At 38.3% G+C, this 26,135-nt stretch overlaps 1 protein-coding gene across 1 annotated transcript; it reads right to left on the bottom strand.

Annotated features, from left to right (window-relative positions):
* Window positions 1-185: 185 nt before the first annotated feature.
* On the bottom strand, window positions 186-26,135 carry pde6d (phosphodiesterase 6D, cGMP-specific, rod, delta). Its single transcript, XM_022220470.2, has 5 exons — window positions 25,806-26,135; window positions 5,599-5,687; window positions 3,807-3,932; window positions 2,505-2,610; window positions 186-1,918 (listed from the first exon to the last, which is right to left on the bottom strand). Exons 1-5 carry the CDS (start codon window positions 25,853-25,855, stop codon window positions 1,837-1,839), a joined length of 453 nt encoding a protein of 150 aa, XP_022076162.1. The 5' UTR covers window positions 25,856-26,135; the 3' UTR covers window positions 186-1,836.

Below are 26,135 nucleotides of genomic sequence, written 5' to 3'. Positions count from 1 at the left end.
TCACCCGATAAATCCTTAAACTATTTGGGGGGTTGAATATTTCTGATTGCACCTGTAGTTGTGTTTTTGCTAGATGACGATTATATTTTTCACTCTAAACAATTTTGTGGGATTATAACATCCAACACAAAGATGCATATTGCCTTATTTAAAAGTAGCACAATAAAAACGGCACACACATCATGTTATAACAACATTGTATAACTTTAATCCACAACTCTTGTCGAATTAAAACACAAGTCTACTTTACGCAGTTCAGTTTCCAACTAAAAAAAACAATGACATAAACACAGCGAGCTGGATGGGAAGTCAAAGTTAGAAATCTATCCAAAATGTACAGAGGAAAGCCGCGGTAAAGTCCTTATGAAGCTGTTGACATTTGGGTCTAGCTGGGATAAAATTGTAAACAGGTATACCATTGATAATAAAGGATGCATGTTTTGGTCTACACCAGATGAGTTGAATATACGAAGTTTAGCTTTGAAGGTCAAGTACAAGCACATAAATTAATGCAATAAAACCCCATTTTGATTACTGATTCACGTCTCTCAAACACAGTGCAATTCAACCATGTCATCATGATAACAAAAACCAATCCGGTTACACTAGTGGCTCTTGTAGTGGCACTTTGCCTTCTACTGTATTGCACTGAAACCAGTGTTCTGCACTAGTTTATTTATCAGAAAACAAGAAAGGTTTGCTTGGTAGAAAGTGTGTCCTACTTCAGAGGCTGCTTGCAAAGTGGTGGTTTTCCGAGAACTAAGGTTACATCAACAGTTCCAATACTTAGCGTCTGAGAGTCCACTAACAACGCATTCGGGAACTTTAAGAGTAAGCTGATGTGTGCAAAAGTAAATATATCAACATGTATTTGTACAATTGTAATTACTGCAGCAGTCACAACTATTTCCTTACAAGTAGACAAAAACCGGCCAGTGCAAAGCAATTTGGGATATTGTGGACTAGAAAGATGACACAAGTTGTACAGATTCTGTTACCCAAATGTAAAGAGAAAAAATAGGTTGCATTGTTACTGGGCCTTTGGAACATGAAAGATTTATTTCCCAATGATAACATACTGTCAGGAAACTGGAACTTCAAAGAAGGGTAACCTATGGAAAGGGACACAGTGAAAGGACATTATCATGGAATAATCTAGTTTTTTTTTCTATTTTCTGTTTAAATGTGCACTGTGTCAACCAACTAAATTTTGTTGTACCATCTACAATGACAGAAGCTCTTATTTTATCTAATCTTATATTATGATGAAGAACTCTTGCTTGTATCATCTTCCCTCCACACTAACAGCCTGTGTGTAAACAGGTGACACATAGAGAGCAGTGTTTCAGACAGAAAGGAGATCTAACTGCAAAAGGTTACAAGTCTGATGTCCTGTTCCTGAGTAAATGCAACCTTGGAGTAGGAGAGGGCAGATAACAAAAAAGCAATCATCATGTCACAATCACAATCATGTCTTTGCAGAGAGGTTCCCTGGTTGACTTGAGATCAGTGGCCATATATGTACAGTGGAACAGTCTGGAGGAGAAAAAGTGGAAGAGAGATGATCCTGGAAAAGTGGAAATGACAGTTTTTTTCTCCTCTTCTTCCCCTTTCTCCCAAGGTCTAGAAGATGTATTCAAGTCAACACAAAACAACAGTATAACAAAAAACAAAGCTCACTTGACTGACTGTGGCACCACAGCTGGATTTTACCCAAGGGTGCTGATCCCAAGTCGGCAATAAGCTGCGTACTGCTGAAAATTGTAGCTAACCTTGGTAATTTACAGACCTTGGCAGGATGTCAGCATTTAGGAGGAAGGACTGAGGGGGCAGAGGTCAGACGTAGAAAAGTCGTACTCTGGAAGTACTGACATGGAGGTCATCATCGTAGAACTTGGTTTCTATGATCACATTACCACTGGAATACAAAGACACATGTTAGCTTGAAAAAATTAAATCTCTGACAATTTATGTATCAATAAAAAACATGTTCACTACGTAACATAAACAGAAATCCATGAATGCGTAAAGCTGTGATTGCAAGAACGAAAGTAAAGTTAAAGGAAAACTTCAGCTGATTGCAACTTGTGTTTGATTCTTGGAAATAGAGCAGCCAAAAGCTGGAGCAGGAGGTGGTCTGTAAACTTTGATGTTTACAACATCAGAGATTCCAAAGAAGTTAATTTAAACTGTTGGTTAATTTCCAACATGTCTGAATTCACTGTGGCAACGCTACCGTGCTGTCAGATCTCAGCTACTGAACAGCTAAAACTATGCTACTTGGACTTAAAGAAAAAATGGACAAAACTGGAAAAAAACAAAGTTGTAAAAAATCTGATTTGCCTATTGCATAAAGTTGTTTTGTTTTGGTGTACTAGGTTTAATGAAAAGTAAATCACAGTTGTACAAGACTAAATTGTGAAGATGGCAAATATAACATTCTTAATGTGACAATAATACAGAAACAAAAAACGGAGATAAATATCATCCGAGTGGACACTCACGTTAAAACATTGGCTGGCATCATCTGGGACTCGGGAGCTGCTTCTATCAGAGACTGCCATGTGTTTGTGGAGTTGGGGATAACAAAACCAAATTCGAAGAACCATTCTGGATAGAGAGAGAGAGAGACAAAGGTCCAAGCACTGCTTTAATAACTCACAGCATCATAATAATGAGTCCAAAGTTTATTCAGTGCATCAGAGTACCCTAATGATGTAAATAGCGTTTCTGATATTTTTCTCAGAAATTTTCCCATCTCTTCTATGGTGGAAACCACCCACATACAAACATGTTGTGCGAATTGCGTGTTCTCCCCTGGGGCTTCCTGTAACCTCAACTCTGTACAGCAGAGCCCCAGGGACAGTGCTGCAAGTGATCTTCTTGCTGCAAGGCGAAAGTGCTAACCACTAGCCCACTTTACAGTCTAAGAAACTGTCTGCTCTATTTGAAGTTCCCTACGGAGTTTTCCATTACACAAAAGTTCTAATTACATTCAATGTTTGTAACCAAAACAAACAATGTTTAATTCATACTGAATTCTTTTCCATGAAGTAAAACCATTTTTTTTACAGTTCTGAGATATACAGGGGATACATCTGTTACAGCCCTGGGCTGCGGCACTCCTCCTTGGTTAGCAATTTGTGAACATTGGTGTTTGTGCTTAGTGTGTGTGTGTGTGTTTTGTGTGTGTGTGTGTGTGTGTGTGTGTGTGTGTGTGTGTGTGTGTGTGTGTGTGTGTGTGTGTGTGTGTGTGTGTGTGTGTGTGTGTGTGTGAGTGAGAATAAATGCTAGCCAGAGATTCTTTGGCGTGTTTAGAAATACTGATTGAAAATGCATTGTTAGTTCAGTCAGGGGTGCTACTGCAACGTATTTTGGTCAAGAGTTTATTTTTGTATTAATTATCTTTCATTTTCTTCCAGTATGTCAATATCAACTTCTGAGTAAAGTTCACTTTCAGTTATGTTCTATTCTTTTATTTCAGTAGCATCCATTTGCATTTATCTCATTTTTTGTATTTTATTGTGAACACACTCCTTTTAAAATAAATTCAAGCCCATCACTCTGTAACTCAGCATTGGTTTTGCTTTATTTTGTTGCCATTCGGTTACCCTAGACAGCTGAGTTGAAACCACATCCTTGCTAATTTGTTTGCGTCTGTTCTATTCAGATGTTGGTGCATTGTTATATTGCTGCCAGTAGTTAAGTGGAATAGTATTGGCCACGTACGTGAGAACAAATATCCCATTCAAGCTCTTGTCCAAGTAAGTAGTTTTGCCAGATTTGTCAGTGTTTTTGCTGCTTACCTTCTAGACACTGTCCTTTGAAGAAAACTTTCTGTTCCAACCGGAACTTTTCCAGTTTCTCAGAGGAAGAAAAATTCAGTTCTCTGGACACAGCTTTGCACTTCAGGATCTTCTTTGGGACACGAGCTGAAACGACAGTAGGAAACTATATTTAACTTGTAGCAACAAGACCAATTTAGTTTTCACACCTTATAATAAGGGAACATTGGCAGATCTTGGGTTTAAGACTTGTTACTTGATCAGTTTTAAAATATGACAAATAGTGGCCAGAGTTATGAAAGCTAACCACAGTATTTTAGGTTAGGTTTTCTTTTAAAATCGGCAAAGTGTGTGGCACCGACTGACTGCAACCTGCTAATGGAGACCTGTGACTAGGTCTAGCACAGATACTTAACATCTATGTTAGGCCTGCTTAAACCGCAATAGTTTTTCTTTGAGACATTTGATTACAAACTTCTAGACGTGCACAGATATTTAAAAAGCCACTAGATAGTCAACATTACATCGTAATGACTCCTAACTGTTCCACCCACGGACCTCACCAACGTCCAAAATGTTTCTTGTTTTGTTTTTATCATTTGTTCTTGTGTTGTTTATTGTTCATCTGCTGTCCTTATAGCCCAACCCCTTTTGCTAACCTTACATCCCTCAGCCACACACTCAACCCAGAGATGTTAATAACAATAATAAAGTCTATTTGTCAGATGCCTGATCAGAAACATACTGGATTACAAATTTAATAGGATTAAATTATTCATCTGTATTTTTATTGAAGTGCTTGACTTGAAATGTGAATTCATTTCATTACAACAGTGATATGGACTGAAGACAATTAATGGATACGACTGCATATTATTTTTGCATTAGTGTAAGGCAAGAAAAACCAGTGGTTTACAGGCCATATCAACAGTCTGTTAATGTTAGTTTAAAAAAAAAAAACAGAAAATATAAAACAGCCAAAAATCTGATGATGTTCATAGAATTACACTAATTAGCAACCATGTGTACTTGATTTTTCTTTACTGATCAAATGCTTTTTACTGGTCTGCCAGTGATCACAATTTTCATGTTTGGATCTGTGTTTTCAATAAACTCTTCAAAGAATTTCTAAATGTTCAGAAGTGGAAATATTCTACTAATTAACTGACAAATAATGCCATAACGGAGTAGTGATATATTTTTTTTAATTTTCCATGTACGTGACATTACACATGTGTGTACTCACTTCTGTTTTATACTGTATACTATACATTCATCAGTTAAAACAACACAACCACCTGCCTCACCCTAATGCAACAAAAACAATTCCATAGCATTGTGACATGAATACATGTCCTCTGAAAATGTCCTGCGGTGTCTGGCACCAGGAGGTTAATAGTTTCTGGTGCATCACATGGATGCTTGTTTGGATTGGGATCTGGGGAGTTCAAAAGCTGAATCAACCTCTTGGGCTCTTTGTCATGTTCCCCAAGTCATTCCTGAGCAGTTTTTTGAAGTGTGGCAGGACACATATCCTGCTGGGGGTGGCTGCTGCTGGTTATGTGCACAGTCTGCAAAACGTATTAGGTGGGTGGTATAAGCCATCCATATGAATGCCAGAATCCAAGGTTTCCCAGCATAACATAGAATTTTAAAAACATAAATTATGCTATCAGCTTCACCTGTCAGGGGGTTTAATGTTGTAGCTGATCGACGTATGTGTGTTCAATTTGTTTGTCCAAATAGTGAATTTCCCTGGTGAGGGATCAAAAAAGTTTATCTTATCTTATTTTTGGTTCGTGTGTAAATGTACCTTCATGTTCTACTCCCGGTACAGAGAGGTCCTCCGTTCCTTGCCACAGCACTTTGCCTGTTTCTGCATCCCGAAGATTCATCCAGTTTCTATCAGGAGAAGGTTAAGTCACAACAACCAAACTTAAAAAAACAAACACAGATGAAAGTTCCTATATATGCAATCAAAGTCCTCTGCTTGTCACAAAGTCCTGAGACTGGGGAGTTACCAGATGCTTCGAAGTGCAATGAAGGGGTGAGCTCCAGGCAGGAACAAGTGCTCTTCATGTGCATGAATACCAGAAAGTCTATAATGGATCAATTGTTGTTTACCTCATATCAAAACCCAATTACAGCACTGGACATAAATACTTTATGTTGATAGTTTTCATAAAAGGGAATTATCAACGGTTCTTCAGTTAGGCTAACAGAGTTTGAATAATGCTCACAGTTTTACTACTCCTCTTCCATTTTTAGTGCAACAACATTAGAATACCAGCTGTAATAATTTAGTGGTCTAAAACTATACTCAGTAAGTCAGCTGTGTTGAATATCAGCCTAAGTGTCCTAAGAATTTTTGTGACTGTTTTCAAAATGACGCGAATAAAGTCCTGCACCTGGTTACCTTTAAAGGTAACATGATAGAGCAATACTGGAATATGGCTAAAATAGGGTCTGATTTTACTCACTGGATGTAGTCAGTAGGTATAAGCCTGCTATTTCTGCCACTCATTTAATGTGCCTTTTTCTTCCCCTTCACCCATTTATATGCTTTCGTTTTCCAAACCCCTGCACTCCAGGAAGCCACAACTTCCAGGCTAGAAATTTCAAGTTTCTTTTCTCTTTTCGTGTTTTTTTTTTTTTTTTTTGGTGAATTATCCATTTTAATAACAGTTCTCACCTCCCTGCAAATGCAAACTCCATGCACAAAGATCCTGGGAAAGTGGGGACATGAACCAGGAATCTTCTAGCTGCAAGGTGAAAATGCTAGTTACTGAGGCACTGTGCAGCCCCATTAAAATACATACTATGGATATTAGTGTTTCTACAGAACTGATTTCACAGTCTAACAAACATCAGGGTACAATTTGCAGAATCATTTGGTTGTCACACTGGCTTTAAAACATCTGAAAATTTAAAGTAGCAATGCAATTTATTGAACCCTGCCAAATAACTAATGAATACATATTCATTTGTTTTCTGACATTTTTTCAATTTTAGGGTTAGATAATTGGCATGGCTAATTATTAGGTCCATTATTCTGAATTTTCCATTTATGGAAATTATTTTTCATCATGTGATTGCTGATTAAACTAAGTTTTAACTGCACTTCTTTCTGCCTATCTCTGAAGTGCTACCACTTGTAGTCTGGCTTTATGTTCCACACACGGAATTATCAGAACCATCTTAAGTCAGTAGTTAATAATCATTGTACTCATGTTGAAGTTGCCAAAGCACAGCACTTCATCTGTAATACAGAAGCAGGAATTCAAGCAGAGTAGAACCTTAAAGAGAAATTATTTTATGAGATTAAAAAAACAGTGGTTCAAACTATGATTTCCAAGACACTTTAAGTACACAAGTTAAAAGCTAATGGTAGAAAACTTTCCTGGAAGAGAATGGGAAAGAAAACTCTTCCAAGGAAAATCTGACTATTGAAAGCAATCACCAAGAAAAATTTTTTATTAGTACCTAAGACTTGCAGAAGAGCCTGATGAACGCAGAAGGTAATTTATGTAATTATATGCTTTATTAGAGGAGATATGCATCAAGTGTCTGTTTTATTTGAACAGCAGCTGTTTTAAAAAGAACTAACAACCTGTTCTGAACAAACAAGGCCAGACACTAGTATTTCACTTTGATGAATGGAAGCAAACCATTGGCCCAAAAATTAAATGAAAGCTATAATGCTTTATGAAGTCATACTGCTCAAAATCCAGCCAAAGAGGTCATCAGCTTTTGAGTAACCTAAATATACCAGTCTAAAAGCAAGAAAGAGGAAGTTGGAGAAGCCTTTGTGTAGGTGATACTGGTAGCAAATGCAAGCTGTCTCATCAATCTGTCAGTTGGTCAGCTGTTCTTGACCTTCACAATCACTATTAACACAATAAAATGCCAATCACAGAGCCTGTAAGGACCTAGTTTGTAATTCCACTGTACGCTACAGTCTCTCATACTTCAAAAATACACCAGGTCATATACAACAGTCTGAAGGGGCAATAATGCATCACCCTTTAAAAAAAAAGCAGTGAAAAAATTCAACATACAGTTTGGCGAACTAAACTTCTGAAAAAATAAAAAGACCGAATGTAACTCTGTTAATACAAAAAACAGAGCAGAATGAATTTGAATTAATTGTGTTATATCTACCCTCAGATGTACATCGCTTTGGATAAAAACATCAGCTAAATGAAATTGTAGAACTGTAGAATTTACCCTAAAGAAGAAACTGCAGCTGCAGGAGTGGAATAATGATGTCATATTATGTGAATCCAAATCGAATAAAACTAGTTATCATTATGGCTTCTATACTGTTAACACAGTATTATATGTTGTTTTGAGAATGAACCCATTTCAAACATGGACTTTAGGCCTGACAAGGGATAGAGTGTCAGGCCTGTGTAGCACTGTACTTCTGACAGCTCAGTTTAAATCTTTCAATTAGTTTTTTGCTGATTTCTTTCATGCAAAGAAGTGTAGTTCTACAAAAATGTCGGTAACCAAGCAATCATGTATATACGAGAACTGTTTGACAGACTGCAATGCACAATGACACCACCTCAAGCTGAGAGAGTTGCAAATTATATCAATGGAAATCAGACTGACAGACACCAGTAAAAATCTATTATCTCACAGTCCTGAGTTCTAGACGACTGTTCATTGAGCATCCTGTCACACTCAGATACTACTTAGTGTCACACACACTCAACTTCACGCCATCTGTGAAGTCCTTCATCCCACCTCACCACTAACATCAACAGTCTTAAAAGACAGCTTTTTAAGCTCCAGGTCTCTGACTAGACACTTTATCATATATACACTGACACAACTTCTTTTGCACTACAGCATTGCAGTTTCCTGTTGTATTCAGGAACTCTTCCTAAACTCGTAGTACTCATAATTGGGCAAGTCAGGATTCTGTAGGAAATATTTAAAACAAGTTAAGAGACGACAAAAAATATGTTAAAAAAATGTTTTTGTAAGTTCCATGATAATAATGACCAGCTTGCTATGCAAGTTATATAATGTGCAATAACTGGGTTATAGATGTGCTAGTTATCTTTTCTGCAAGATTTAGTACATTTGCAAATTTAATGGAAAATTAAATCTTATATCAGCTGGTCTCTAAAAATGTCTTGCATGCATGCTTTAATTTCATCCCACAATTACTACATATAAAGAGAGCATCCAGAGAGAGGGACAGTTATGAACAAAAAAATCTTTACAGATGGAGTCTCAATTATCTTTAAAATTATGAGAGAAAATACTTGAAGTAGTGAAGTTCTGAGGGGCATCTATATAATCATATTGTATAAATATTGAACTTTCATCTGCAATCATCCATTGGGAACTCTAATTCATGTGCTTCAATGGCCTCCATCAAGCCTTATGGGGCGACCTGATAGCCAAGAGGTAACAGCAAATGCCACATGGGCCCGATGTCTTGAAGCAGTGAATTCCTGCTTCCACTTCCAGCCATCTCACACCTTCGCTGTAGGATATTTCTACAAACCCTTTCCCCACTGTCACTCTTCAATAAAGGCAAAAATGTGAAAAAAAATAAATAAATAGAAAAAATAGAAAGCCTTATGAGCCAGATTCCATTGACAGCATGTCATCACCTACTTCTTCCTCTGGCTTTCTCTTGAACTTGAATCTTGGAGTTATTTTTGACCAGGACATGTCCTTTAACTCAAAGTCTGTAGGACTTCCTTTTTTCACCTGTGAAATATTGTAAAAATCAGGAACATCCTGTCTCAGACTGATGCAGAAAAATTAGTTCATGCTTTTGTTACTTCCAGGCTTGACTATTGCAATTCCTTATTATCGGGTTGTCCAAATAGCTCTCTTAAACATCTACAGTTGATCCAAAACGCTGCTACAAGAGTACTGACAGGAGTTAGCAAAAGAGATCATATTTCCCCGATACGTGCTTCTCTTCACTGGCTTCCTGTTAAATCCAGAATTGAATTTAAAATCCTTCTTCTGACATATAAAGCTCTTAACAACCAATCTCCATCATATCTTAAAGATCTGTTAGTACCATATTATCCTAGTAGAACTCTTCGCTCTCAAACTGCAGGCTTACGAGGAGGTGTGGTCAAGACGCGGATGGAGTAGTCTGCAGCTCCGTCAACTCCGGTGAAAATTTTGCAAATTACTACTCATTTCTGCCTTTTACAACACAAAGTTTTCAGTAGTGTGCACGTCTGAAAGTATTTCCCTGCTTCTGGCGAGAGAAATATATCAATTACAACCTGTAAACAACAATGCCACCGCCAACCAGAACTAAATCGAAGCAGTCGCCTATGGAGGCGGGTGCTTCTGATTGTGAAGCTGCTGCTGAGGGCGGCTCATCGGCCATGATGGAAAAAATTATGGACAAGTTACTCGAAACGATGAATAAACGTTTTGATCTAATCGAGCAAAAGTTGGAATCAATTTCCCAGGGTCAGGCCGCACTCACAAAGAGAGTGGAGGAAGTGGAGAAGCAGGGCTTGGACCATGAACGCCGCATACACAGGCTGGAGCAGGAACTGGTGTCAACGCGCAGGATAAATGAAAAGCTTTCCGCTAAGATAGTGGACCTGGAAGGGAACTCAAGGCGCAACAACGTGAAAATTGTGGGAATACCAGAGGGAGTAGAAGGAGGAAGACCCACTGAGTTTGTTACACGTCTCATACCGAAGCTATTTGGGGAAAACAATTTCCCAAACACTGTGACAGTGGATCGTGCCCACAGAGTCCCTCTGCCACGCCGCAATGTAGATTCTGGGCGCCCCAGGACCATCATAGCCAGGATCCACTTCTACCAGGAGAAAGAGCTGCTCCTGCGACTAAGCCGAAACCAGGAGCTGACATACAACGGCCTGCGTGTGTTTATGTTTCCGGACTACACAGCAGAGGTGATGGCGCAAAGACGAGCTTTCCGAGAGGTAATGAAAACGCTACGTGACAAGGGGATGAAGTACACGTTGCGTTATCCAGCCAAACTGCATGTGCAGTATAACGATCAGGTAAAGATATTTACCTCTTTTACGGATACTGAAACTTTTATAAAGAATGAACTAGTCACATAGCCATGATACTTTTATGCAAAATACTCTACGGCTTGTGACTAGGGTTGAGTTAAAGGCAGTGTGAGAAAACATCAACAACTACTACTTTCACCGGGGGAACGAGGAGCGGAAAAGCACATCGTTGCTGGGTGTATTCCAGCAACTACAGCCTACTTCCATGTGCCCTGCGCCTTTGTTGAACGCTAGGGGCAGGAGACGGTTCAGGGATATGGACCTGTCTGTCAGAGAACTTTCCCATAATGATAATTGGACACATTTAGAACTGAGATTTTCTGGCAAACAATGTCTATTTTTCTGTCCAGGTGGGAGGGTGTTACAATGGGCCGGGGTGTGGGTGAATGGTCGTATGTGTGTGTCTGAATGTCGTTTTGAGTGGTTGGATGTGGAGGAGCGAGATGTTTATTGCGATCTAATGGTACATGACTGCAGAATGGTTACCCATCCACTTACTTCGGAAATACTTCAATGGCTACTCATAAGAAGACACTTAATTTAGTGTCATGGAATATTAGGGGACTGGGGAACAATATTAAAAAGGAAAAGGTCTTTTCACACTTGAATTCCTTAAAAGCAAACATCATATTTTTGCAGGAAACCCATCTCTGTAAAGATAAAGAACATATCCTGAAGACTAACTGGATTTCTCAACTTTATCATGCGTCCTTTACTTCACAGGCCAGGGGTGTAGCGATTTTAATTCATAAAAATGTTCCCTTTATTCTCAAATCTAAAACAATTGATCCCAATGGAAGATTTGTTCTAGTATCTGGGCACATAGCTTCGTTTCCAATTACTTTATTAAATATATATGGGCCTAATATAGATGATTCTAATTTTTTTTATAGGATTTTTGATTTACTTCCAGATGATAAATCCTCTCACATTTATATTGGTGGTGACTTCAACTGTTATTTGGATCCTTTCCTAGATAGAACTTCAGTTAAGCCACCAGTGATTAAAAATTCATCAAAAACACTTAAAAATTTAATGAAATCAAGAAATATTATAGATATTTGGAGATTAAAGAATCCAGATAAAAAAGAGTTTTCATTTTATTCTCCGGTACATAATTCATATACAAGAATTGATTATTTTTTATTAGAGGCAGGAGACCTTTCCACTGTTCAGAAATCTGAATACCACCCTCGCGTTATATCTGATCATAGTCCTATTAGTTTGCAATTAAAAACAAATTTATCTAAAATAAAATACCAATGGAGATTTAATACACAATTATTGTTATCTTTAGATTTTAAAAACTATATGAATCAAACTATAGAAGTTTTTTTTGATTTGAATGACAACGGAGTGGTCTCCGACTCTACTCTTTGGGAGGCCTTTAAGGCTACTATGAGAGGATATATTATATCATATGAAAGCTCAAAAAGAAGGGAACAAACAAAAAAGAAGATAGATCTAGAAAGAGAGATTAAAAGGATGGAAGGGATCCATGTAAATTCACTTGCGCAGTCTGACTATAATAAAATTCTAAGATTAAAAAATGAGTATAACATTATTATTCAGGAGGAGATATGTAATTTTCTTCTAAAAAATAAACAAAAACATTTTGAAATAAGTGATAAACCGTTAAAACTTCTTTCAAGACAACTTAAAGGAGAACAATCTACAGCAGCAATTCATAAAATTCGATCAAAGACAGGAGAGATTTACACAGATCCTGAAGATATTAATAATGTTTTTAAGGATTTTTATGCAGAATTATATAAGTCAAAATCAGATTCTTCACTTTTCCACTTGAATGATTTTTTTGCCAAATTATCTTTACCTCAATTGAAAAAAGAACAGCAACACTTACTAGACAATGTTATCTCTACGGAAGAATTGACAAAAGCATTATTCTCATTTCCACCAAATAAGAGTCCGGGCCCGGATGGATTCGGAGCAGAGTTTTATCAAGCTTTTTCGGAAAAATTGACCCCTTTTTTACTTAGAATGCTTAATCATTCTTTTCATAAAAATAGGCTCCCTGAATCACTATATGAAGCCAACATATGTGTTATACCCAAAAAGGGAAAAGATCCTTTAGATCCAGCTAGTTACAGGCCTGTCTCACTTTTGAATTTGGACCATAAAATTCTTACAAAAATTCTTTCAATACGACTAAACAAGTTTATAACAGATATTATTCATCCGGATCAGACCGGATTTATACCAGGCAGGCCTGCTTTCGGTAATGTGCGAAGACTACTGAATCTGTTGTATTCAGATTGCAACGGAAATAATAAGGCAGCCATCTTGACTTTAGACGCCCATAAAGCCTTTGATTCAATTGAGTGGGAATATTTATTCATTGCTCTTAAACACTTTGGTTTTGGAGAAACCTTCATAAAATGGGTCAAAATGATTTATTTAATGCCAAAATCAAGTATCATATGTAATAATACATTATCAAAGAGCTTCCAATTATATCGCGGCGTAAGACAAGGCGACTGCCTTTCTCCTTTACTTTTTAATATAGCCTTAGAGCCATTAGCTATTGGCTTAAGAATGCATCCTGATATAGAGGGTTTTACAGTTGGTCAATCAGAGAGTTTGGTGTCACTCTACGCAGATGATCTTCTTTTGACTTTTGCTAAACCAGAAACTGGAATCCCAAACCTGCTAAAATATGTGGATGCTTTTGGTAAAATATCCGGTTACAACATAAATTGGTTAAAGAGCGAACTTATGTTCATTGGCGCTAATAGGACCATAGATAGCTGCCCAATTAAAGTGGTGGAAGATCATATAACATATCTTGGGATAAAAATATCTAAAAATTATGAATCCTTGTTAAAACTCAATTTTGAGGAAGGACTTGAAAAACTGAAACGATCTATTGACTACTGGAAGACCTTGCCTCTCTCCATGGTGGGCAGAGTGAATGCCATAAAAATGGTATCTCTGCCCAAGTTTATATACCTCTTTCAAAACTTGCCAATTATTATACCCGCGGATTACTTTAGAAAAGTTGAATCAATGATTTTGGACTTTGTATGGGGATATAAAAAACATAGAATATCTAAAAAACACATATTAAGATCCACAAAGGAGGGCGGTCTCGGTCTTCCGGTACTCAAAACTACTACTGGGCAGCTAACATACAAGCATTGACCTACTGGAAAATTGGTGCTCCTAACGATGAATCACTTCCTTCTGCTCCATTATGGGTGAAAATTGAACTCCAGTCACTTATTAGACCTTACACCTCTTTGTCAGCTTTACTTTTTACTAGAACAATTTCCTCCGTAAAGTCAATAAGTCATAGTGTTATTGTTAGGAATTCAATCAAAATGTTAAGTCAAATTAGAAAAAATTTTGATGTTCCCGGTGTCTCTTTATATACACCTATATGTTATAATCATGCTTTCACGCCTGCTATTATGGATAAAACATTCTTTGATTGGTACTCTAAAGGTATCAAAAGTATAAAAGACGTCTGTCAGGAAGGCAGACTTTTTACATTCGAAGAATTAAAAACAAAGTACAGACTTCCTCAATCGGGTTCATACAGATATTTACAGTTAAGACACTTCATTAAAAGTAATCTAAATAATTATGAAAAGCACCCGGTTTTGGTAATACTTAATCAGGGCCTGTCTAGTAAAAAAATTATTGGTAAATTTCTAAAATGCTGTAGTTCGACACTGGAATCAACAAATGACGTTAAAATGGCATGGGAAGGGGAATTAAAAACTACAATATCCGAACAACAATGGAAACATTCCCTTTCCCAAATCCATAACTGTTCAATTAACAGTAGACACAGACTAACGCAGTTTAAAGTGATTCATCGTTTTTATTACTGTAAAGCATCACTTCATAGGTTCTATCCTGAGGTGTCTCCATTCTGTGACAAATGTAAAACAACTGAAGACTCACTGCTACATTCTTTTTGGGAATGTCCAATTATTCAACCGTTCTGGTCTAGTATTTTTTTTTTCTTTTCCGGAGTATACCAAAGGAACTGTGCTCCGGATAGAGATATGGCGTTGTTTGGATATTCAAAGGAAACACAAAACCTACCACAACATATAAGGGTTGCTATAGTTCTTGGGACAGTTTTGGCCAAAAGACTACTTCTTAAAGAGTGGAAATCATCTTGTGCACCGGGTTTTAGAACGTGGTTGTCTGAATTAGTCGATGTTATATCATTGGAAAAAGTACGTTATATAAAAACTGGAAATTTGAAGAAGTGGGAAGAAATATGGTCTCCGTTATTGAAATATTTCAATGAGTAAATGTGAATGTTAGACAGCTAGATTCAGTGTACTGTTGTGGGTATATAGATAAAAATGTAATGGGGTTTGACACAAAGTTTCTTCGCTGTTTGACAGGCTCCCTACCCTCGCCTGTTAAAAAAGAAGTTGACAGTTATCATGACAAATTTAAGAGAGAAAGAATTAGATCATGATAAATAAAAATAGCCATGTGTACACAATTGCAATCTTTAGGGTACACATACAAAACTTCTTCTGAAATCTTGATTGTGTCAAACCTCAATGAAGAAAGGAAAAAATAGTGTCCAAATTGTGCTATATGTGTAAAGTATATTTCGCTCCTCTGGTGTGTGCGGTCGGGTTTGAAAGTAGTATGAATGTGCAGATGTAAGTGGGGCCCATTCTGTTTTATCTTTGTTCTAAAATTAATAAAAACATTGAAAAAAAAAAAAACAAAAAACTGCAGGCTTACTTGTTGTTCCTAGAATTTCTAAAAGTAGAATGGGAGGCAGAGCCTTCAGTTATCAGGCGCCTCTCCTGTGGAACCTGCTCCCAGTTTGGGTTCGGGAGGCAGATACCCTCTCTATTTTTAAGACCAGGCTTAAAACGTTCCTTTTTGACAAATCTTATAGTTAGGGCTGACTGGGTGACCCACAGGGGTTCGGCTTGTGTCTTCATTTGCACAGCTGACTCCCTCTTGGGCGTCCCTTCATTCTGCCACTAGTCATGCTGCTATAGGCCGAGGCTGCTGGGGGACTTCTCTTGACGCACTGAGCCCTTCTCTATCTACCTTTACATTTAATACACACGTGGACAAAATTGTTGGTACCCCTCAGTTAAAGAAGGAAAAACCCACAATTCTCACTGAAATCACTTGAAACTCACAAAAGTAACAATAAATAAAAATTTATTGAAAATTAAATAATCAAAAACAGCCATTACTTTTGAATTGTTGATTAACATAATTATTTAAAAAAACAAACTAATGAAACAGGCCTGGACAAAAATGATGGTACCTCTATAAAAGATTGAAAACTATTTGACCAGAGTGACATGATTAACTCAGGTGTGTCATTTAATTGACATCACAGGTGTTTCCAAACTCATAATCAGTCAGTCTGCCTATTTAAAGGGAGACAAGTAGTCACCCTGCTGTTTGGTGAAAAGGTGTGTACCACACTGAACATGGACAACAGAAAGCGAAGGAGAGAATTGTCCCAGGACATCCGAAAAAAAATTATAGACAAACATCTTAAAGGTAAAGGCTATAAGACCATCTCTAAACAGCTTGAAGTTCCTGTGACAACAGTGGCTCATATTATTCAGAAGTTCAAGACCCACGGGACAGTAGCCAACCTCCCTGGACGTGGCCGCAAGAGGAAAATTGATGACAAATTGAAGAGACGGATCGTTCGAATTGTATCCAAAGAGCCCAGAGCAACCTCCAAAGAAATTAAAGGTGAACTCCAAGGCCAAGGTACATCAGTGTCAGATCGCACCATTCGTCGTTGTTTGAGCCAAAGTGGACTTCATGGGAGACGACCAAGGAGGACACCACTGCTGAAAAAAACTCATAAAAAAGCCAGACTGGAATTTGCAAAAATGCATGTTGACAAGCCACAAAGCTTCTGGGAGAATGTCCTTTGGACAGATGAGACCAAACTGGAGCTTTTTGGTAAGGCACATCAACTCTATGTTCATAGACTCAAAAACCAAGCATACGAAGAAAAGAACACTGTCCCTACGGTGAAACATGGAGGAGGCTCAGTAATGTTTTGGGGCTGCTTTGCTGCATCTGGCACAGGGTGTCTTGAAAGTGTGCAAGGTACGATGAAATCTGAAGACTATCAAGGCATTCTGGAGAGAAATGTGCTGCCTAGTGTCAGAAAGCTTGGTCTCAGTCGCAGGTCATGGGTCTTCCAACAGGACAACGATCCAAAACACACAGCCAAAAACACCCAAGAATGGCTGAGAGAAAAGCGTTGGACTATTCTAAAGTGGCCTTCTATGAGCCCAGATCTGAATCCCATTGAACATATGTGGAAGGAGCTGAAACATGCCATTTGGAGAAGACACCCATCAAACCTGAGACAACTGGAGCTGTTTGCTCATGAGGAGTGGGCCAAAATACCTGTTGACAGCTGCAGAACGCTCATTGACAAATACAGAAATCGTTTAATTGCAGTGATTGCCTCAAAAGGTTGTGCAACAAAATATTAAGTTATGGGTACCATCATTTTTGTCCAGCCCTATTTCATTAGATTGTTTTTTTAAATAATTACGTTAATCAACAATTCAAAAGTGATGGCTGATTTTGATTATTTAATTTTCAATAAATTTTTATTTATTGTTACTTTTGTGAGTTTCAAGTGATTTCAGTGAGAATTGTGGGTTTTTCCTTCTTTAACTGAGGGGTACCAACAATTTTGTCCACGTGTGTATGTATACCGTTATTGCAGTACATTCACTCTGTTTCCCCCTGTGCTATTTCTCCGAGTGTCCCTGGTCCCAGAGCTGGATGCTTCAGATCTGCGGTCGATGTTCCACCAACTGGTCTAGTCTCCACCATGTCCACTGTGGGATGCTGCTGCTGACCTTCCTCCAGCCCTCCGCTTCCAACTCCCCTTTTCCACCAGTCAACTCTGCATCGCCTTCACTATACTTGTTATGCTAACTTACATACTGTTTGAATTTTACTGCTAGCTATATATGGAGTATGTTTAATGTCAGAGCCATACATCATAAGAGTAAACTATGAGTCAGTTTTCAATGTTAGCTTATACTTTGTATGTGTCACATATCCTTTTATACATGTATCCAAATGTGGGTTGTGTTTTCCTTGCTTTCCCACCCCTCCCTCTTCTCCCATCCCTCCCCCTTGCCCTCCTCTGTCCCTCTCAACCCGCCCGGACAGCAGGCAGATGGGTCCCCCCTATATAGAGCCGGGTTCTGCTCGAGGTTTCTTCCCTGTTAAAAGGGTGTTTTCCTTGCCACTGTCGCCTTTGGGCTTGCTCTGGGGGTCAGGCATATGGGTTCTGTAAAGCGTCTTGAGACAATTTGACTGTAATTGACACTATATAAATAAAATTGAATTGAATTGAACTGTGCCCAGTTGAATTTTTCCTAAAATCACTTTCCACTAGGGGTGTAACGGTACACGTATTCGTACTGAACCGTTCGGTACAGGCCCATTTGGTTCGGTACAGAGGTGTACTGCGGTACCAAAATTTTAAGACTATTAAGAATATACAGAACTGTTTTAATTGCGAAACTTAAAACTTAGTAGTGCCCACAGTTGCGGTGGACCTTCTCCGGCTCACACAGTTGCACAGTATTGCGGAACAAAAAATAAATAGGAGTTTCCAGGGAACCACAGAATGTGACGGATTGTTATTCTCCTGCCAGCGCTTCATGGCTAATGCTAGCAACAAGGAGAAGAAGCTAGAGCTGGAAGATGCTCCAGCGTCATTAAAATCACCTGTTTGGGGTCACTTTGGTTTCCCAGTGAAGTACGAAAAAGGAGAAAAGCAAGTGGACAAGGCAAAAGCCATATGCCGACACTATGAAGCGGTCCTCAACTATGCATCCAGCAGCACGTCAAACTTAAACACACATTAGAAAAAGCACCATCCAAGCGTAACTATCCCTGCTGCTAGGAAAAAACAGCAAACTGTGCAAACGATGCTCCCCAAAATCATTTCATTACCCCTGCCTAGCAATTCAGAACGGGCTAAAGCAATAACCAAGTCCATTGGTGTTTTCATAACAACAGATCTACAACCATACTCCGTTGTTGAGAACTGAGGTTTTAAACTTATGATGAAGGTCAGCTTACGTTAATTTTACATTATTGCTGTGCTCTTTGCTATAGATAAATGACTATTAATTTTTTTTTTTTAATTAAAGCATTTTAAAAATTTAAGCCCACTAGTATATTTATGCTGGTAAACAAGAGCCTAACTAAATGGTGTTTTTTAAAAAAAAAAGCAATTACATTAAAATATATTTCCTATTTTAGGTGATAGAGCCCCGTTATAAAGTTCCTTCTCGAGCACACTTCGGCCAGAAAGTCATACCAGCTCTTATATCAGCAGTTTTTTTTCATTGTTTCCCTTAACTGAGAACTGAACCGAACCGTGACTTCCATACCGAAATATGTACCGAACCGTGATTTCTGTGTACCGTTACACCCCTACTTTCCACAATAAGCTAGGTGATACTGCACTGTCTCTATCAATGTTCTTTCACTACTTTGGCTTAAGAAAGAAAAACAAAACATCACTTACTTGTACTACTTATACATAATAAAGTGTGTCCCTCTTCTTTAGTCCCCCATATTAAACTACTTTCCTATAACCAAAAAAATAAAAAATAAAAAATGCTCTACAGCAATTGGCTTAAGCTTCAGTAACATCATACAAGGTTGTACCATCAGCTCCCCAGGGCCTGCACTGCATGTTGTGTGCATGTGTATAAACCACCAGGGTGTCCACACACATTTGTCAGAACATACACATAAGCTAATGAGCCCCCAGTGAAAAGTTCCCGTCATCATTTAGTATGCATTCATTTTTAAAGACATGTTAATGGATTAAAGCACAAGCAACTTACTGACGCTAACCATAATACGCAAACAGCCCCACTCACTACTGAACAATTTTATATTCAACTAAGCAAGACTTCATAACTAATTAAAGAAATTGACAGCAGGAATAAAAAATCCTAATCTTTAGATGTAAAGGTTGGGATTTTTTTATTCCGGCTATCGATTTATTTAAGACAGAGATTGTGGTGTTCAAGCTTAACTATGATCATAATGTAATCAAATTTGTAATGTATAGCTATATTTACTATCATATACAATTTTGTAATACATTTTGCATTAGGTAAAGATGTGGCATGTCATCTGCAGAGCAAACTAAGCCAAACCCTACTACAACATCACAGGCAGAAGGGGAACAAGAACACAAAACATTGTAAAGACCAACACATACAGTATCCCCCCTTTCTGTTAGCACATCTCATCTCAGCATCACTTCTACAAAACGGAACCTAGCGTTAGATGGCTTTGATAGATTATTACTGTACTTCATGTTGGTCTGCAATGGCAATAAATTAAAAACAGAGTTTCTAAAATCTCATTTGAAAAAAAAACAAATTATCAGTGATGAAATAGTTTGTTGACTGTTTTTCAATTATGCAGTCATTTAAATGAGAAACTATAACAAGTGCAAATTATCATTATGTTGTCTGCTCAGCAACACTCATTGTTTCAACAATGCTTAGACATGTTTAGCATTTTCATTTTATAAATTATTCATAAAGAACAGGGCTGCACAGTGGAATATTGGTTAGCATGTTCGCCTTGCAGCGAAGATCCCCGGTTCAAATCCCTGCCTGGGCCTGGGATCTTTCTGCATGGAGTTTGCATGTTCTCCCTGTGCATGCGTGGGTTTTCTCCGGGTACTCCGGCTTCCCCCCACAGTCCAAAAATATGCTGAGCTTACTTGATTATTCTAAATTGCCCGTAGGTGTGAATGCGAGTGTGATTGTTTGTCTGTAGCCCTGCAACAAACTGGCGACCTGTGCAGGGTGTCCCCTGCCTTCGCCCGAGTCAGCTGAGATAGGCTCCAGCACCCCCTGCAACCCTAGTGAGGATTAAGCGGTGTATAGAGGATGGATGGATTCATAAATAACTACCATTTATTATTTCTGTCTGTTGTTAACCAATTTCTTGACAACATGTGTCTGCATTAACATCAAGTCATATTAGACAGGTTTTACAGCGTAGTCAGACTAATTCCGTATCCCTTAATCTTTTTAACATCAGTTACAATTAAGTAAATTTTCAGTTTTATTTATATACTGCCAATTCACAACACTGTCATTTAATAGCACTTTAAATTCTAAAGTAAAGGTCTTACAAATTCAAAACAAAGAATGCAAAATCTGTAGTTCATTTTGGATTGCCACTGAAAAAGCACTTGGCAAGAGTAGAAAGGAACCAAAAACAAAAACGTTTACCGGGATAGACCAAAACCAAAGCCTGACAAAACTACGCACAGGGAAGGCGGTCATCTGCCTCAACAGGTTGGGGTGACAGGGGTGGGGGATAGCATGAAGGGCTAGGGTGGGGGTAGCAGGATAGCAGATGGAGAACAGAGAAACAAAACATTACAGAATAATGAACATTTGTCAATTTATATTTTCCACTGAATCTACAGCTAATAAACCATCAGAATGAAAATGATAGAAAAGAAGATCAATATTTGTGCTCTTTTTTAAAATACAATAACAAATGAAATATTGTATGCACAGTAATTTCAAAAAAGTTGTTGGCTTATGTGATATACTTAGACAAGCAAGCATTTGATAGTCCCTACAGATACAGCCGGTATACTGGACCAACTCCACCAGGAATCCCCCCCCCCCCAATCATTAATTGAAGAACAGTATCAACAAATGTAATATTCTTTGGGAGGAAAAGAAACTACACCCTGGGCCCCAGATGCCAGTATGGCCTCATTTAGCAGAAAAAAATCTTGCAGTCTTTTTACAGAATTATTTGTCAATCTCTCACAACTATTAACAGAAATTTTTTACCATTTTTCCTGCAAAATTCCTTTTGGTGCAAGAAGTTTAAGAGTTTTCATGCATATACATTACTTATTTGAAATCCACTTGCAACATTTTAATGGGATTCAGATTTAGGCTTTTATTTCTTGAGTAAGTCACACCATAACCCTCTGTTTCTTTGTGTCTATTCTGATGGTTCACAAAGACACATTTTCAAAAAATATAAAATAGCACTGTCACCTCACGGCTATAAGCTGGCTCACGTCCAGGCCTGGGCCTAGAATCTTTTCGGTTTTTCATTCGATACTGCGGTACTCTGGTTTCCTCACATAGTCCAAAAACATGATGACATTAATTGGTGATCCTAATAAGGTAAATATAAATATAGATAATGGATGGATGGATAGGTGGTTAGCACTGTCGCCTCATGGCTAGAAGATCTGATTCGCAATCGCTAGGATCTTTCTGCCTGGAGTTTGCATGTTCTCCCTGCGCCTGTGTGTTTGTGCTTGGTTGTCTGTCTGTACGTGCTGAGCAGCTGCAACAGACTGCCAGTCGCCCCCTGTGGCCCTGCAGAGGATTAAGCAGTGTACCGACAATGCATGAATAAAATAAATTTAAAAAATCAATTAAAAAAAATTATTCCTAGAGCAGAAACCAAGAGAGATTACATGAATTCAGCTGCCAGGCTGAATGAAAACAGACGATTTTACTGCTTCCAGTTACTGTGCCATACTCTGGATTTGGATATATGAAATTACCCTTCAGCAGGTGCTACTGTTTGTGTGGGCAACTCTCCGTGCTGTCTTCTTAAGAAACACTAATCAATAATGCGTGAAACCTTCACAAACAACACTAGATGATCTCTTATTTTTGCTGTACTGCTGTAAAGTAAAAAGAGGTAGTCTGATATTATTGTTCATATTCTTCTTAAAGATTTTTGATAACAGCTGGAAGCTATGTTACCTAATGGAAGAGAAAGAAAAGAAACAAAATAAGAATATTACAGCCTCTATGCTGTCTTTAATAAGGCTGTATGGACAGAAGGCAGAAAACCCTGGTTACACTAAATCATGGATTTAGGCACTACCACACTCCAGCAACAGGCCTGACCTCCCCAAGAACACACACACACACAGCAACATTCACCCCCTAAGCATTAGTTTAGACAGGGATGAAGAAGTTACATATAGACATAGTTAAATAACCCTGACCTAACCCTAACCTTGTAAGGTATCAGTTTCACATTGTCTGACAGAACAGATATGCTTCTATTGTAATTATTCCAGCAGTACACACAGGCTAAAAAAACAGCTTTAACTCACACATCTGAGCTGGGCCCTGAGTCCTACAAAATGTGGATGAAATACAATTCAATAGTGTGCCTGACTAGCTCCTTTGTAGAAACAGAGCACCAGAGCTCCTGCTGCTGCTTGCTATCATTCTGTTTCTTCTGTGTAGACACGGTGAGACTCTATAGGTTCGGTTAAGTCAGCAGTGATATGAATCCTATTTTTGAAGATAATACTGGGGTTAATTCAGTCCAAATATGATCTCATAAACTTAAAAGACCACTGTGACACAAAAAATGCTGTTATGGCAACTTTAAGTTCTTGGAACTAAAACTACTTTTAGTAGTTGTAAAACTGTATTGTCTGTGGTGCATGGCTAGATTGGAGTTGCCTTGGAACAACACACCCAGGTACTGGTGTACCATGAGCATAAAGCCATTCTGCACTGTCATCACTTGACTATTTGATGTCTACATGACATGAACAGAATTCTTTTTTGCAGCTGAAAGCCTGTTTCAGCTTTTGAAACAGGCTTTAAGCTTTCCAAAAGCACATTAAAGCCAAGGTGATACTAAAGCATTGCCTTACAATGGGATTATAATCAACTTAGCTTAAATTTGACCTGATAAATGCAGATCAATAATTAGAAGATAAGTATTTCAAAATCAAGAGAGTGCCATTTGACTGCGCACACAGGTAACAACCACATTTAATACTCAAGACCTGCCTTCAGCAAATATAAGGATTCAAGGATATTTATTTTCACTGCATTTCTGCAATGAAACTTTGTTTGTACAAACTAAAAAAAAAACTGAGCAGGCAGCTTGACAGGAAAAGTAAAAGGCTAAGAGAAGTCTGTATCATCAAGATGTCTACATGGTTACCATTTACTCCAACACATACAGCTTGTACATAAGTGTTGCAAATGTAAAATACTGATAGCCTAGCCGTGCTAGACAACCCATGGCAACGAATTTAATTCTCTGCCAGGGTGGGTCTAGTTACCCTCCATAAGGCTCGAGGTTGGATGCTCCTAAAACTGGCCGGACGAATCACCATGAAGTGTAGAGTCAGAAGGCGGGCGTAACTAAGTGACGACAGAGGCGCTATGATTCTGACAGAAACAACCGGCGCACAATAAACAGTTATCTTTCGACTCGGCTTTGGCCACAGCCCTTAAAGATTTGAAGCTAAAATTCAACTTGAAAGATAAACAAAGGACGGCACTGAAGTGCTTCATTGAGAAGAAAGATGAATTTGGACTTATGCCGACGGGATATGGGAAATCCTTAATATACCAGTTGGCTCCGCTGGTTGGGAAGCTAATGGGACTTAGCCACAATCCGGCGCTCTAGGAATACTTCAGCCTATTCGTTGCGCTGATTGGTTGTATACCTACACAATTGCTGCAGAGTGATTTGAAAGACAACCTTTTAGCCCGCCTCCCTCCCTGTCGAGTGTTCCTAGACCCTTGTGTCTTAAGAGCTGGGTCTAGCGCGGCTAGGCTAAAATACTGAAAGAATACAAACAAAATTTAAAACCCCACCATTAGGTTTGTCCCTTGCTCATTCAACCTACAATTGTCAATGTAGGCAATTTTTCCATGAACTATAAATCTTAGTTTTAAAAAAGTAAAAGTATGTGCAAAAGTTGCTGTTAAGCAGGCAGCTGGTCATTGAAAATCCTTTGACTTAAAGTCTGTTCTGTCAATTTGTTCTCTAAATCTAAGTACACTTAGCAGTTTAAAATACAAATGTATCAATTTATTATAAATAAAACAACATCATATTCCTTTGTGTGTTTTATTTTGACATTTTGTCTGAGCAGAGAAAGAATGTGTTCATCAAGGCCTAATGGATATACAAATGAAGAGACTTTTAAATGAGCTTGCCTTGAGTAATGTATACATTAGAGTCAGTGTCAAGGTTTTAAAAAAGTACTACAAGCGTAATAGAGAGTAAGGAATAGTATATCATCAATTAAGCATACAATTAATAGTGCCATGGCATTCTGCTGACCTGGTGATTTACAACAAATACAAGAAATGCAACTCTGCAAGGCGGATCCCGGCCAGGAACTAAGACACTCTGTTCCCGTAGATTTTTAGATTATATCTGGCGTAAACTATTTCATATCACAAATGCCAAAACTAAATATGAAGAAAAAAAACTACGTCTAACTGTGCGTGTGCACATCACTTTCAAAATCACAATATTGGAAATTGTGTTGGACAACGCATTCAAAATGCACTTCTTGAAATAACGTTCGTCACAGCACACTTTAGTTTGACGACTTCCAATACACTCGAAACCATAGAACAGCGTTAAAACTATGCTCACAACTCACAAAAAATGCGTTTACCTTTCAATTACTAATGGTAAGTTAGTGTGACAGAAACACTGTCGTCTATCAACCTCCTGAGTCAATAACGTTAACCCGTTCGTCCGCACTATTACTGTATATTGTGTTTTATTGCATTTTTAACAGTAGCGTCCACCAAGCGCATTCAATACTTAGTCAAGCAAGTAAGTCATAAGGAAAGGACAGTCATTTAAGCTAGTAGGCCTCACAGAAATATAAACTGCCCAGCTCGTACACACAGGAGTATTTTTTTCATTTTGTCTCGACCAATAACGACAAACACAGCTCTGTAGCTGAGGGTGGTGACTAACAGGTTTGCCACAGCAGCCAACCTTTAGTAGCAGACAAGATGCTACAACCATCCTTGCTAATGCCAGATGACGTTATCTAACAAGCTAGCAACTGACAGGACCGACAGCTAGCCTGCTATGATGTGTCTAATCTTTGTACAACATCGCCAACACACAGCAAAAAGGATACAGTTTGAAGCCCTTCAAAATTTCCTTGGCTCTGTCTTCGTCTGAAGACATGTCAAAAACCGTTTGCTTTGTTCTGCACAACTCAGAATTTTCAGAAATAACAAAGGTGATGTTCACGGTAGCCCAACTAGTAAGCTAACTACACTGCCAGTTAGTAATCGTCCGGAACAGCGTTCACTATGTGTACTTCCCTCTGTACTTTAAGACTGCAGGTTAATTCTGATCCGATAATGCAATCAGCTAAATATACCCAGCTAACGAACAGACAGCGACTGTAGCCAGTAAAGGAAACGAGAACTTCCACGAGCCAACCACGGGGATAATACGAGTC

Source organism: Acanthochromis polyacanthus, chromosome 4 (genome assembly GCF_021347895.1).
Source record: "Acanthochromis polyacanthus isolate Apoly-LR-REF ecotype Palm Island chromosome 4, KAUST_Apoly_ChrSc, whole genome shotgun sequence".
Classification (NCBI taxonomy): Eukaryota; Metazoa; Chordata; class Actinopteri; family Pomacentridae; genus Acanthochromis; species Acanthochromis polyacanthus.
Note: the sequence above shows the minus strand (reverse complement) of the source record. Positions and strands in the feature narration are given on the sequence as shown.

Coding starts and splice junctions, on each gene's coding strand:
- pde6d (XM_022220470.2), bottom strand. CDS start 25,855: ATGTCTTCAGACGAAGACAGAGCCAAGGAAATTTTGAAGGGCTTCAAA. Junction 2,611..3,806: donor CAAAGGACAGTGTCTAGAAG/GTAAGCAGCAAA, acceptor CTCTCTATCCAG/AATGGTTCTTCGAATTTGGT. Junction 1,919..2,504: donor ATGCCAGCCAATGTTTTAAC/GTGAGTGTCCAC, acceptor TTTGTATTCCAG/TGGTAATGTGATCATAGAAA.